Source organism: Emys orbicularis, chromosome 3 (genome assembly GCF_028017835.1).
Source record: "Emys orbicularis isolate rEmyOrb1 chromosome 3, rEmyOrb1.hap1, whole genome shotgun sequence".
NCBI lineage: Eukaryota > Metazoa > Chordata > Testudines > Emydidae > Emys > Emys orbicularis.
In genome coordinates, this window is record NC_088685.1 from 216,355,035 (window position 1) to 216,368,403 (window position 13,369).

The 13,369-nt window shown below is 47.5% G+C and overlaps 1 protein-coding gene across 1 annotated transcript in view; it reads left to right on the plus strand.

Moving 5' to 3' along the window:
- Positions 1-3,006: 3,006 nt before the first annotated feature.
- The window catches only part of GALM (galactose mutarotase), a 35,480-nt gene continuing 25,117 nt past the window's right edge, over positions 3,007-13,369 (plus strand). The window contains exons 1-2 of the mRNA XM_065401306.1: positions 3,007-3,251; positions 8,829-8,983. Of these exons, the coding sequence (XP_065257378.1) occupies positions 3,056-3,251; positions 8,829-8,983 (351 nt within the window). The 5' untranslated portion in view covers positions 3,007-3,055. The remainder of the gene's footprint in view (positions 3,252-8,828; positions 8,984-13,369) is intronic.

The following is a 13,369-nucleotide window of genomic DNA, read 5'->3' on the forward strand; positions in this document are numbered from 1 at the left end:
AGCAGGCCAGCTTCCTCTCCTGACAAGGCCATGCACAGCCCTATCCATAATACCTCAGAGTCCTGGAAGCAGGGCCTGTCCTTTTCTTTCTGTTCATAGAGCTAAATCTATCTCTTTCACACACAGATATGTACCCCAACCCCCTTCACCTTCCAGTCCATTCAAGATACCGCTGCTAGGGTTGTTTCCCTGGCTCATTGCTTGTCTGTGCTACTCAGCACCAGTTACCACCTCACCATCACCTTAGACTCTGGCCCTCACCAGGGATCTGCAAGTCTCTGATTGGTGAAGTGAGGGAGTCAGTGCAATGGGGCCAGCCTTGAAGGCCCAGATGTCTGTATCTGTTGCAAGCTGCTCCATACTTCCATCCATGCTGTGCACTATTCATGGGATGTCCTCCTGGAATTAACCCATGAGGCTACTGCCCTCTTTCTTTAAACCCCAGACTGGCTGTTATGTTTACAGGCAATAGGTAGGGCTAGTAGGATATTTTCCATCAAAACTGGTTTTTGACAGAAAATGAAGCAACCTTTTTTCCCCTGCAAAAAGTGTCTTTTCCATGGAAAATTTTGACCTTTCATCAAGAAACCAAAGCCCCACATTTTTCAGTTTCAATGAGAAGTTGAAGATTTCTGTGGAGAATTTCAACAAAAACTATTTTTTTTTAACTTTTGTCAAAATTTTCCATGAACACCCTTTCCCCCATCTTCTGTCCAGCTCTAGTAATAAGGCAAGTGGGGAAAGATGTATTTATTTCATATTCTTCTAATGCTCCTCTAGTATATGGGGCCATCAGGCTGCACAGTAGTGACCTATGTAACTACATGATCTTAGTTTTGTTATCCTCCTTGTCCTTCCCTCCTCTTGACAAAGACACAAGTGAATGTGACAGGCAAGTCAGTTGTTTGGGGCAGGAACTGTCTACCTGTGCACTGATACAGCTCCTAGCACAATGAGACCTCTATCCTGAATGGGACCACAAGGCACCTCCTATTAGAAAGGATAAATCATCATGATAATGTAAATGCAATAATATCAACACTGTGACTTACAAAAATCCACGTCTCCCATCCATTTCCAAATGTGTAGCCATTATGCAACTACATCTATAGAAGTACACCTCTACCCCGATATAACGCGACCTGATATAACACGAATTTGGATATAACGCGGTAAAGCAGCACTCCGGGGGGGCGGGGCTGCGCACTCCGGCGGATCAAAGCAAGTTCGATATAACACAGTTTCACCTATAACGCGGTAAGAGTTTTTGGCTCCCGAAGACAGCGTTATATAGGGGTAGAGGTGTATATGTGCCAGATGTTGTTGCTTGTTATAAAGACTGTCAGTGTCCATGCTTCACAGATAATCAAGTTTATAAATTTAATAAAATCAATAACAAGACATTAATTGACAAAAGCCTCTGTTTTTCATAATGATTTTATTTTGATTTACTCAATGCTGCAACCTAGTCACACCTGCTTGATTTTAAGTTGGGACTGCCCAAGTGATATTTTAAAGAACACAAATGCTGAAAACAATGGAATCTACTAGCTAAGGTCCTGATCCTGCAATCCATGTGAATGGCCCCTTTGCTTTACTCCCATGCGTAGCCTCATTGATCTCAGAAGAGCTACTCATGTGAGTAAAGTGATGCAGGTGTTACAGGATTGGGGCCTAGGGATATTTCAACACTTATTTTACTCCCTTAATGTCATACTTCCTAGAAATATCAAGCTGTTTACCTGCATGGTGCTTAAATAATGCATGGCAAATACTGCCATGATATGGGAGAAGAGTATACCTTGTCTCTCCAAAAATCTCAACTTCAAAGGAGTTAAAATCACTCCTTGAGAGTTGCCAATTCTCGCGGTTTTATTGTGAGACTCATGATATGTAGTATGTTTCTTAATTTCCAGCTCCTGGAGTTCTGTGATTAAATGGGAATCTCAGCTTTCATTTAAAAATTAAGTTTCCAGCCTTCAATTGTGGAGAATACCTTGAGAATGTGACCCTTTAAAGGCACAAACCCAGAAGGCAAACAAAAAAACCCTGAACATTTATTATTTTAATAAATCTCATGATTCTGAGGCCCTGACTCGTGATTTAGAATACATGGGGGTTGGCAGTGCTGAAGGAGAGTGTCCGCAATGTGATTTCTAGTACATATCACTTCCAAGTCATAGCAGATCGCCTTTCTTCTCCAGCACAGACAAGTTATCGTTGTTGCCAATGCTCACAATTCGATTGTGAGGCTTGCCATATTTGGTGATTGTCTTAAACCCCCAGCTGCCAGAGTCAGGTGCTTATGGGAGAATCTCAGCTTCCTTTTAAAACAACAGTAAGTTTCTAGTCCTCCTGATTGCAGAAAAAAACTTGGAAATGTGATCTGAGTGTATCCTAAAAACTCAAATGCCAGAAGGCAAATAAAATGAGCCCACAATGGATTATTTTGTAAAATCTCATGATTTTTAAGTCAGTCTGGTGATTTTGAGGGTCTGACTCCAGCTTTTTGAACCCAGGGGGTTGGCAATCCTGCATTTTGAAAGTCTCTCTTCTCTTTTATTCTAGCTCAGGTCTCTCAAAACTACAGACCACAGCCTACAGCGCTCCCCCTCTTGGGGCCAGCAGTGTGAACTACATATCCCAGCATGCAATCCTCCATCTGGAGTTGAATGGCTGGCTGCTCATGTTATATCAGCATTGCATGCTGGACCCCGTAGTGTTCACCTGCTTGCTGAAATGGGACAGAGCAGCTGATAGTCGCGCTGTAGATGAGGTTGCAGCTTAGTTTCTGTTTAGCAGAATATTGGCTGGCCTCCCTGCTTCAGAGAGGGGCCAGGAAAACGTACGGGACAGTCTATCCCTGTCTGCTTATCTGGCTTGGCCCGCTTGGGGGAGGATCATGTGATTTCCTGGCTCCAAGCTCTGCCCTGTTTGCAGTGTGTGTTTTCTTGCTGCTGCCTCTGCTTTCCGGATTTCCCGTCCTCCGCCGTCTGCTTACCTTGGTGTTGTGGTTTCTCTCTTGTTTTCCAGAGACATCCGGCTGTGGGGAGAAATGACAGAGGTGACCAGAGAGGTGTTTGGACACTTGCCCCAGAAGGGAGGAGGAGGGGCCGTTGAAAAGTTCCTGCTGAAATCAGACAGTGTTAAAGTGGAGATTATCTCCTTAGGCTGTATAATCACTGCATTGGAAACCAAAGGCAGGGATGGGAACCTCTCTGACATTGTCCTGGGCTTTGATCGCTTGGAAGGTGGGTTTAAATCCATTTTTTCAAAGACAATATGCATTGACCTAGCTTCTTGGTTATTTTCTTTCTGATCCTTTTCTAAGGCACCTCTCACTAGGCCCCTGGTTCTCCATGGCCCTGCTCCCAGTGTAGTCCTCTGATGTAGTGCACAGGGGGTGCAAAACACTACCATATCCCAGTGGTGTTGTGTTCCATCCACCCACACTGGTGTGAGTGACTATGGGCAAGGCAATGGAGAGGCTTCTATTTCAGTCAGTGTGTGTAGGGGAGGAGAGAGGGGTTTGCAGGTTGCCATTTGCTTCAGTGGAAGCAGGATCAGACCCATATTATGCAGAATCTCCACCACAAGAGAAGAAAAATTTCCTTCCTCAGTCCAGAAGGACTTTTTATGTTTAGAACAAAGACAATCACAGCACAGCATCTGGGACTGTACGATTAGGAAAGAGATGACTAAGGGGGGGATATGACAGAGGTCTATAAAATCATACTGGTGTGGAGAAAGTGAATAAGGAAGAGTTATTTACCCCTTCACATAACACAAGAACCAGGGGTTGCCAATGAAATTAATAGGCAGCAGGTTTAAAGTAAACATAAGGAAGTATTTTTTCAAACAACACACAGTCATCCTATGGAACTTGTTGCCAGGGGATGATGTGAAGGCCAGAAGTATAACTGGGTTCAAAAAAGAATTAGATAAATTCCTGAAGAATAGGTCCAGATGGTCAAGGTTGTAACCCCATGCTCTGGGTGTACCTAAATCTCCAACTGCCGGAAGCTGGGGCTGGACAATAGAGGTGGAGCATTCAAAATTGCCCTGCTCTGTGCATTCCCTCTGAAGCATCTGACACTGGCCAATGTCAGGGACAGGATACTGGGCTACATGGACCGTTGGCCTGCTCCTGTAGAGTCATTCTTATGGCAATGAGATACATTATTATAATGTTGATTACTGTAGCAGCTAGAGGCCCCAATCAAGAATGAAGCCTTGAGAAGGAGGATGGTCAAATGGTTAGGGCACCAAGCTGGGACTTAAGAGATCCTGGGTTCAGTTACCTGCTCTGCCACAAACTCCTTTTGTGACCTTGGGGAAGTCACTTAGCCTCTCTGTGCCTCAGTTCCCCAACTGTAGAAGGGGATAATCGCCCTGCCCTGCCTGATGGCAGAGTTGTGAGAATAAATGCAACAGCATGTGAAGTGCTCAGATATGGTGATGGGAGCCATAGGAGAACCTTAGATAAATTGTGCTAGGTGTGTACAACCACAAAATGGCATAGTCCTTGCCCAGTATATAACCTTTACCTCTTAGCACCAAGTGTCTCTCTGTCGGTTGCACTGGAGTTGCCCCTGATTTACACACCTATGCAAGTGAGATCAGAGTCAGGCTTGCGAAACTTGAAAATGGGGCAGGGACCATGTTTTTGTTCTGTTTTTACAGCACCTAGCATGGTTCTGGTCCATGGCTAGGGCTCCTAGGCGCTAGGGCTCCTAGGCACTAGGGCAAGGGTAGGCAACCTATGGCACGGGTGCCAAAGGCGGCATGCGTGCCGAGCTGATTGTCAGTGGCACTCACACTGCCCGGGTCCTGGCCACCGGTCTGGGGGGCTCTGCATTTTAATTTAATTTTAAATGAAGCTTCTTAAACATTTTAAAAACTTTATTTACTTTACATACAACAATATTTTAGTTATATGTTATAGACTTATAGAAAGAGACATTCTAAAAACGTTAAAAGGTATGACTGGCACGCAAAACCTTAACTCAGAGTGAAAAATGAAGACTCGGCACCCCACTTCTGAAAGGTTGCCAACCCCTGCACTAGGGTCATACAGATAATTAATAACACTGTGAATGTGGTCAATCCCCGGCTGCCCCTGGCTGCAGCAGCAGAACTGGATGCTGAGGATGGAGAGGTTGGGGACTTACGGATCAGTTCAGGGTGGGTGTTCCATGTGCAGGTGGCAGTATGGATGCTGGCGCAGGGAGGTCTGTGTGAGAACTGACAAGGGGGCGGAGGAGGCTGGCAACCTTGGCGCAGCAGAGCAGGCGGGGTTGGTGGACAAGAGGCGGGAGTGGGCATGCAGTGAGTGCAGAGTCACGAAGACCCGTGAAGTGAAGACAAGTAGCTTGACCCCAATGTGGAGAAAGAGGGGAACAGGTGGAGAGGCTTCAAGAGGGGGCAGGCCGGGTAAGTGATCCAAGCAGTTGTGCTTTGTATGGAGAGGAAGGACAGCGATGTGGATGGTAGAGGCCTGAGAGGACAAGCGTGTATGTTCAGGGCTCTGGGAGCGAGGGATGTGAGTGGACGTTTCTGACTAGTGCCTTACTAGAGTGGAGCTAACAGGCCCGTCTGTTACTCCGCTGAGTCTAGTTCTGAAAAACATTTAGTTCCTGATTCTGCCCATCTTGCTCATGAACTACAATGGAGCAGTGCCACTGAAATGAATGGGATTCCTCAGACTAGGGGTTACTCTGCATTACGTTGAGCTGGGTCTTTGGAAAGCCCATGAAATAAGGCTTGACGGGGAAATGGCTGCCTTGAGGTCATTGTATCCCTAAACAGATCTGAGCCAGGCACGCAGCACACATGAGTGCACTCAGTCCTGCAATAAGCAGCTGATCAGTCACCACCTGACTGCAAATAGGCGCTTTCTTCCTGTTTTTAAGGCAAATTATATGAGCCACTTGGAGCACCATGGAGTGACCACTGAGGGCAGAATGCCCCAGCTGTCACATTGGGTCCATGTTCTCGCCTCTTCCGAATACTGAAGAAGCACCTCCGAATGCTCGCTTAGCTCCAGAAGGGAACACACACTCCAGGCTTGCTGGCAGCTCCCTGGCAGACACACATCAGACTGCTTTTATTTCATGCATTCCCTCCTTTTTGTTATCTCACAAATTTGCGTGAATGTAGGAGGCCAAATTCTGCTTTCCATTCTCGATGGAGAATCTGAGAGCAGAGCAGAGACCATGTATTAATCTTGCATGGTGTCCAGTATCAGGGGGTAGCCGTGTTAGTCTGTATCTACAAAAACAACAAGGAGTCTGGTGGCACCTTAAAGACTAACAGATTTATTTGGCCATAAGCTTTCGTGGGTAAAAACCTCACTTCTTCAGATGCATAGAGTAGGGTTACCATATATAACAAATAAAAAAAGAGGACCCTCCACGGGGCCCTGGCCCCGCCCATTTCCCACCCCCAGCCCCGCCCCAACCCCGCCCCCTCCTCCCTCCCACTCCCAGCCACGCGAAAAGGGCTGCCCGAGGGCTACCGGCTTCACGGTTTGCCGGGCAGCCCCCAGACCCTGCGCCCCCGGCCGGCGCTTCCCCAGCGCAGCGGAGCCCGGGAGGGGAAGCGCCCAGCCAGGGGCGCAGGGTCTGGAGGCTGCCCGGCAAACCGTGAAGCCGGTAGCGCTCGGGCTTCGGGCAGCCCCCATGCCTCCGGACCCTGTGCCCCCGGCCGGGCACTTCCCCTCCCGGGCTCCGGCGGCGCAGGGTCCGGAGGCATGGGGGCTGCCCGAAGCCCGTAGCGCTCGGCTTTTAAACAGAGCCGAAGAGTCAGGGGAGGAGCAGAGCCGCCGCGGCCGGAGGCTCTGCTCCTCCCCTGACTCTTCAGCTCTGTTTAAGAGCCGAGCTGCCCCAGCGCTACCGGCTTCGGGCAGCCCCCCTGCCTCTGGACCCTGCGCCGCCGGAGCCCGGGAGGGGAAGTGCCCGGCCGGCGGCTGGGGTCCAGAGGCAAGGGGGCTGCCTGAAGCCCATAGCGCTCGGGCGGCTCAGCTCTTAAACAGAGCTGAAGAGTCAGGGGAGAAGCAGAGCAGCTGCGGGAGGGGAAGTGCCCGGCCGGCATTTTTCCCGGACATGTTCGGCTTTTTGGCAATTCCCCCCGGACGAGGGTTTGATTGCCGAAAAGCCGGACATGTCCGGGAAAAACCGGACGTATGGTAACCCTAGCATAGAGTGCTCTCTATGCATCTGAAGAAGTGAGGTTTTTACCCAAGAAAGCTTATGCCCAAATAAATCTGTTAGTCTTTAAGGTGCCACCAGACTCCTTGTTGTTCATGTATTAATCTGGTTTTTTGCCCGAGGAATGGAGTAGATTTGGATGAATGGGTTTGGTTTCTCTGGTTAATAGGGTGCGTTTGTTACTATGGTAGAGCACTAATTGGTTTCTGTGTAGATTCTAATTTTCAAACCGCTCTAAAATCCACATGCGTCATTAGGGTGGCTCAAAAATTGGCCTGTCAGTTCAGAGTCTGGGGTGAGAATTTGATGACAGTGGATGACAGTGTTCTCTAGAGTACAGACCTCCTCATCCCTTCCCCCCCCCCCCGCCCCAAAAGGAAAAAGACCTGTTTTTTAAATGTCAGCCTTCTCATAATGCACAGATATGGACCCGACAGGGGGTGCTATCCCCCCAAATCCCCCTCACTGCACTGCCCTTGCTGAAACCTAGCATCAGCACCAAGAACCTTTTAGCTTGAATACCTGCAAGCTATTGGAGTTTGCTTTGTGAGCTCACCTGCTGTGAGCCAGGTTCATCTCTTGCAGCAGAGAGAGATTGTTAGGGAGACCTTCCCACACAATATACCACAGGGGAAGGGGAACTGAGCTGGGAGCTAGAAACCATGAATTAAAATTTCTTCCCCTGACTGTGGGAAATATTTCTATGCATTTCATAGCTCTTAATAGTAACCCAGGCTGCCTATATCCCTGTCCTGAGAGGAGATGACCGTCCTTCCCCTATTTAGCAAATAAGCGGCTGCTCAAGGGCCTTTCAGCCAAAGCCAGGAATAGACCCAGTCTCTAAAGACTGGCCCAAGGCTCCTCCCCTCAGCCATGCCACCCTTTTAAGTGAATCTGCCAAGGTGGCTTGCCTTAGGCAGCAACATAGTGTCCGTATATTGATGGTGAATAGGGCAGGGGCTGCAAGCAGCAAAAAGACGGTCTTGTGGCTGTGCAGTGTACTGGGGCTCAGGAGATCTAGTGTCTGTCCTGGGCTCTCCCACAGCCTGCCTCTGGGATGCTGAGCAAGCCACTTACAGCAGTGTGTTTTGGAGGTGACCACCTGGCTGAGATCTGTGTAGAGAACGCCTCACCTCCATGGTATTTAGCAGGAAGGATTGCCTTGTGGCTAATGCATCAGCCTCGTGCTCCAGGTGGCTACATTGGGTGGGAAGTGTCACCTTAGCTCTCCATTTCCTGGCTTTTTAACATGTACATCTTGTTTAGGCGGCTGTTCTTGTAAAGGGACCTTAAACTCCACAGTTCCTTGTTCGGCAGCCATGAGCTTTGAGGACTGAAACTCTCCCATTCTGGAAGGGCACGAGGAGTGCAGGGCAGTTGTTGGGTGTGATGGAAATGGGCATGCACCTCCAAGATGCGCCATTGGGGATGCCTTCTAGAACTCAAATTAGTAAACAAATGGAGACTTGCAGACACCTTCTACCCTTGTCTTTTTGCCAGGACTGTTTTTCCCACCCCACCCCACCCCAATCCAACTTTCTGAGCTCCATCCGCCTGGCTCTAGGGATCACAGTCAAACTAGAACTTCGTTTTGAATGATGACTCATTTATTTTTGTTAGGTTATGTCAACAAACACCCCTACTTTGGAGCCACAATTGGGCGAGTTGCTAACAGAATTGCTAATGGGAAATTCACGGTGGAAGGAAAAGAGTATCAGTTGGCCCTCAACAACCCACCCAACAGCCTGCATGGAGGGAACAAAGGGTTTGACAAGGTAAATCTGATCATGGTCAAATTGATTCTAATCTCCCTTGTTTTCAATCAGGAGCATCCTGTTAAAGCAAGAGGTTGATTTTTAGTAGCTTTATCCCTGTGTTATTGATGCTTGAGGACAAGCTTTCTGTACCTTGAAAGTTGACACTCTTTCCAAATGGCTTCCTTATCCCGCTAATATCTCCTTGTTTTACAATGATCCTTCAGCTCTATACAGTTAAAACACCCAGTCCCTGGAATTTGCACCAAGCAGCTTTTACAGCTGGTAAGCTGCCCCTAATTAGAAATATTGTCTGCTGCAGACTTGGCCACTACAGCTGGTCTGGGGCTGGACTTTACCTGCTGGGTTACTCTGGCAAGCCATTTCTCCTCCCAGTGGCTCTGTTTCCCCTTGCTCCCCTTGCCACGGCAGGGACCTCTTCAGTTTTAATTTTAGCAAAGACATCTTTTATCCCAAATACTAATTACACACTGGAGTCAAATGGATTCTAAAAAAAACTAAATAAGGAGTTTTAAACAGTGTAAGTCTCTTTCCCAGTACTTGTCTACATTTGAAAACTGTCCAGTGTTTAAACTCAATTGGGTGTGCTCAAGTTAAGAGTGCTGACCTCTGTGGCCAGAGTAGACAAGGACTGGATGTGTCAGCAGTGTAATAGCTGTTAGCCATGACTAGCTGAGTGGTGGTGAGCAGAGCCAGTTGTCATCTAGCTGGCCGCAGTGCTTTGGTCATCAATAAGTCATCTGGTTCCCAGGCAGGTTACTGTATAGCATTACGTTCTTTCTGTTTGGAGAGATGAACGGTCTTTATTACAAGTTTGAGATATTTTCCTGAAATATCTTCCAAATGTTTTCTATGAAACCCATTTTTTTCATACTTACAAATGTTGTAGGCTCTGTTCTTTTCAATCAGTTACAGAAATAACTGTATATAGCATTAACAAAGAGCTGGCTCATGTCCTCCAAAGTGCAGGCATTAGCAGCTTTGGATTGAGCACCCACGTTTAAAGATCAAGATGAAGTTTAATGCCAGGTATCCCCATTTTGTAAAACACTCTTTGCCATTATTACCATACTTCCCATACAAATATCAACACAGCTGTTTTGTAACCTGTATTGGCTGCCTTTTAAAAGACCCATTTGTGTTTGATCACAACCTTGTTTTGTTATCTGTATATGTATTTTGTTCTGTTTCTAAAAATGATAAGTATACAAAACTTGGCCTGTAAGCTCCCTTGGGGCAGAGACTGTCTTTTTGTTCTGTGTTTGTGCAGTGCCTGGCACAGTGGAGTCCTGGTCTATCACTAGGGCTCCTAGGTGCAGCGGCAATACAAATAGTATCATTTTCCGATATACACATGACCTCAATCACTCAGGTCCAGCCTCTTGTCTTTTGGGATGTCATTAGAGGCTCGATCCTGCAGGGAGCCCAGCACTCTGGTCCTGATCCAGCAAAGTCCATAAGCACCAGTTTAACTTCAAGCACATGAGCTGTCCCATTGAATTCAGCAGGACGACTTATATGCTTGAAGTTAAGTATGTGCTGAAGTGCCTGGCTAAATCAGGAATAGAGTACTCAGCGCCTCTTAGGATCAAGCCCAATTTCCCTAGGGCGTCACAGTGGTGCTGGAACAGTTTTTAGAGTGGGGGCGCTGAGCTGCGCCCCCCCCTTACCCATGTCTGTGCCCCTCACCACCCCCTCAAGCTGGGGCCAGGAGCAGGGCTATGGCTTCAGGAGCGAGGGATGCAGACAGGGTAAGGGGGCAGAGGCTGGGGTCACAGCTGGGGATGGGTGCGGAATCCCGGGCCAGGGTCAGGAGCAGAGCCCCAGCCATGGGGCTGGCAGCCTGGACCCTGGGTGCCAGGCCGGGCGGCCAGGCATGGGGCCTGGCGGCTGGGACCCCTGGTTGGCGGCCGAGACTCCAGGTATGGGACCAGCGGCCGGGACTGGGGCCAGCAGCAGAGCCCCCAGGTGTGGGGCCAGCAGCCGAGACCCTGTGCAAAACCTGGGGGTGCTGCAGCACCCCCTGCACCCGTAGTTCCTGCACCTGTGGGGCTCTGGCTGCCTTAGAGCCTTCATGGATGGGAAAAAAACAAATATTTAATTTAAAAAATGAAGTAGAAATATATGTACATTTAATAGCAAATCCTCTCAGACAGTTGTTTTTGTCCATGAAGCTGCTATTCTGGGCTTGGATGGCTGTTAATGGCTGGTGGGGTTTTGTGTGCTTGTGCTTTTCTTTTAATCCTGGGGGGCAATGTTCAACAAAAATTGTCAGTTTTTGCGGGAATAGTATGCTGATTTTGGGGGCCAGAAAACCTTAATGATGTTTCTTTGAATAGTCACTTCAATGAGATCTCCCCTTCAGCTAGTTAGTGTGTATGTACAGGCTCTAATAGGAAGGCCTTTAATCACCCAAGAAGTGCTGTTACCACAGTGCAATAGATGTCATGTTACCAAATAGTCATGTTATCAAAGCAGTCGCAGTATAACCAAAGGCCAGATCCTCAGCTGGGGTAAATCAGCATAATTCCACTGAACTACACATTTACATCAGTGAAGGATGTGGGCCAAAAACGCATAACATTTTTTCCTACGGTTTCTCCTACTGCACAATGAAAATGTCATCACTGAAGTCTTAGCGGCAATAGTAATTATGCAGTAGTACTTATTCTAAACATGTAGGTTATTTTTTTTAAACATTCTCTGAAGATTATTTTAAAGAGTAAAGAAGAGATTTCAGGACAGAAATTCAGCCTCGCAGGCAGGACACAATGTCCTGTGCTGTTGTTAAACTGACAGCTGGGAGAAGGGAGAGAGTAACAGTAATTTTTGTGACTACATCTCCTACCACCCAGACCGCATGATAAATAATGTTTGACACTCCAGAAAGCTGGTAAGAAACTAATCTTGCTTTCCTGGTCTGAGTTATATGAAATAGGTCAGGATTACATAAAATTACATCCTTGCCATCTGACAAGGAGTTAGTAGCCACTGACTGCAGCAGCTATTTTTACACTCTGTGACATTGGACTCTCATTTCCCCACTAGCTAGATTTGTCTACCTCCTTCCTTCTCTGTATGCTTGCTGTGGTATAGCTGCTTAGAACTCAGGGTCAGCAGTTGTAGCAGTCCCACCTACAGAAAGGCACATTACAATTGACCTGATTATTTGATTTCTATGTCTGGGTCAAGACCATGCACATCTGCAAAGAGAAGAGCATGTGAAGGTCCATTCAGCCATGGCAAATAGAGAGCAGGCTGATGTAACTTCATTCCAATTAGAAGGAAGCTGACTAGGGAACTTGGAGGATGACACTCTAGGTGGTATGAGAATACTGCGATTCAACTAGTTATTGATCCTGTCTGTGTCCAGAGAGCTGGGGAAATCCCAGAGTCTGTGCCATCCTGACCCAAACCCAGAAAGCAAATACATACGATTATAATTTGCCTATGATTTCCCCTTTTAGAGCCATGGAGCTCAAAGCACTTTCCAAGTGTGAATTAATTAATACTTATGCTAGCACTGTACGGCAGGTAAGTATTTATTATCCCTGGTGTAAGGGTAGGTAAAGTGAGGTACACAGAGTTGTGAAGTGGTGTGCCAGAGTTCTTATCACAATGCAGCGTCTGAAAGCTTGCTGCAGTGCTCAGCTTGATGGTGCTATAAAAGAAGAAAGCAAGGAAAAGAGGAAGAAAGGGGTAAGCAACATCTATGTGACTTGGAGCCTCATGCTGTGAGTACATTGCATCTCACAAGCTAAGCAGGATTGGGCCTAATTGTGACTCCCAGGGACGTGCTTCAGCACAGATGATATTCCTTGCTCTGTGTTGGTCACGTACACGTGCTTTCGCATGGTGCCGTGGGAGCATGGCACCTTTCTGATGTGATCCTAACTGTTTGTGGTCATTCTGGGTATGTCTACACTGCAAAAAAAGACCCATGGCAGCGAGTCTGAGTGCAGGTCAACTGACTTAGCTTGTGGGGCTCATGCTGCATTGCTGAAATAGCAAGGTGGACGTTGCATCTTGGGCTGGAACCTGGGCTCTGAAACCTAGCAGGGGTGTGTGTGAGTCTCAGAGCCTGAGCTCCAGCCCGAGCAGAAATATCTACATGTCTGTTTTTAGCCTCCTTGCCTGAGCCCCGTGAGCCCGAGTCAGTTTACCTGGGCTCTGAGACTCGCTGCTGTGTGTTTTTTTGCAGTGTAGATGTACCCTAAAGATCCTGTGACACTTATCAGAGGGGTTTGAGAGTTATCCCTAGTGCTCTGATTGGACTCCAGCTTTAGTTGTTCTGTTCCTCCAACTTCTCCTAGTCATTTCAGTTGGATACAGTGTTTGTTTTCACTTCCTATTTTAAACTGTGCAGCTGAGGAGCTCCCACCCCAG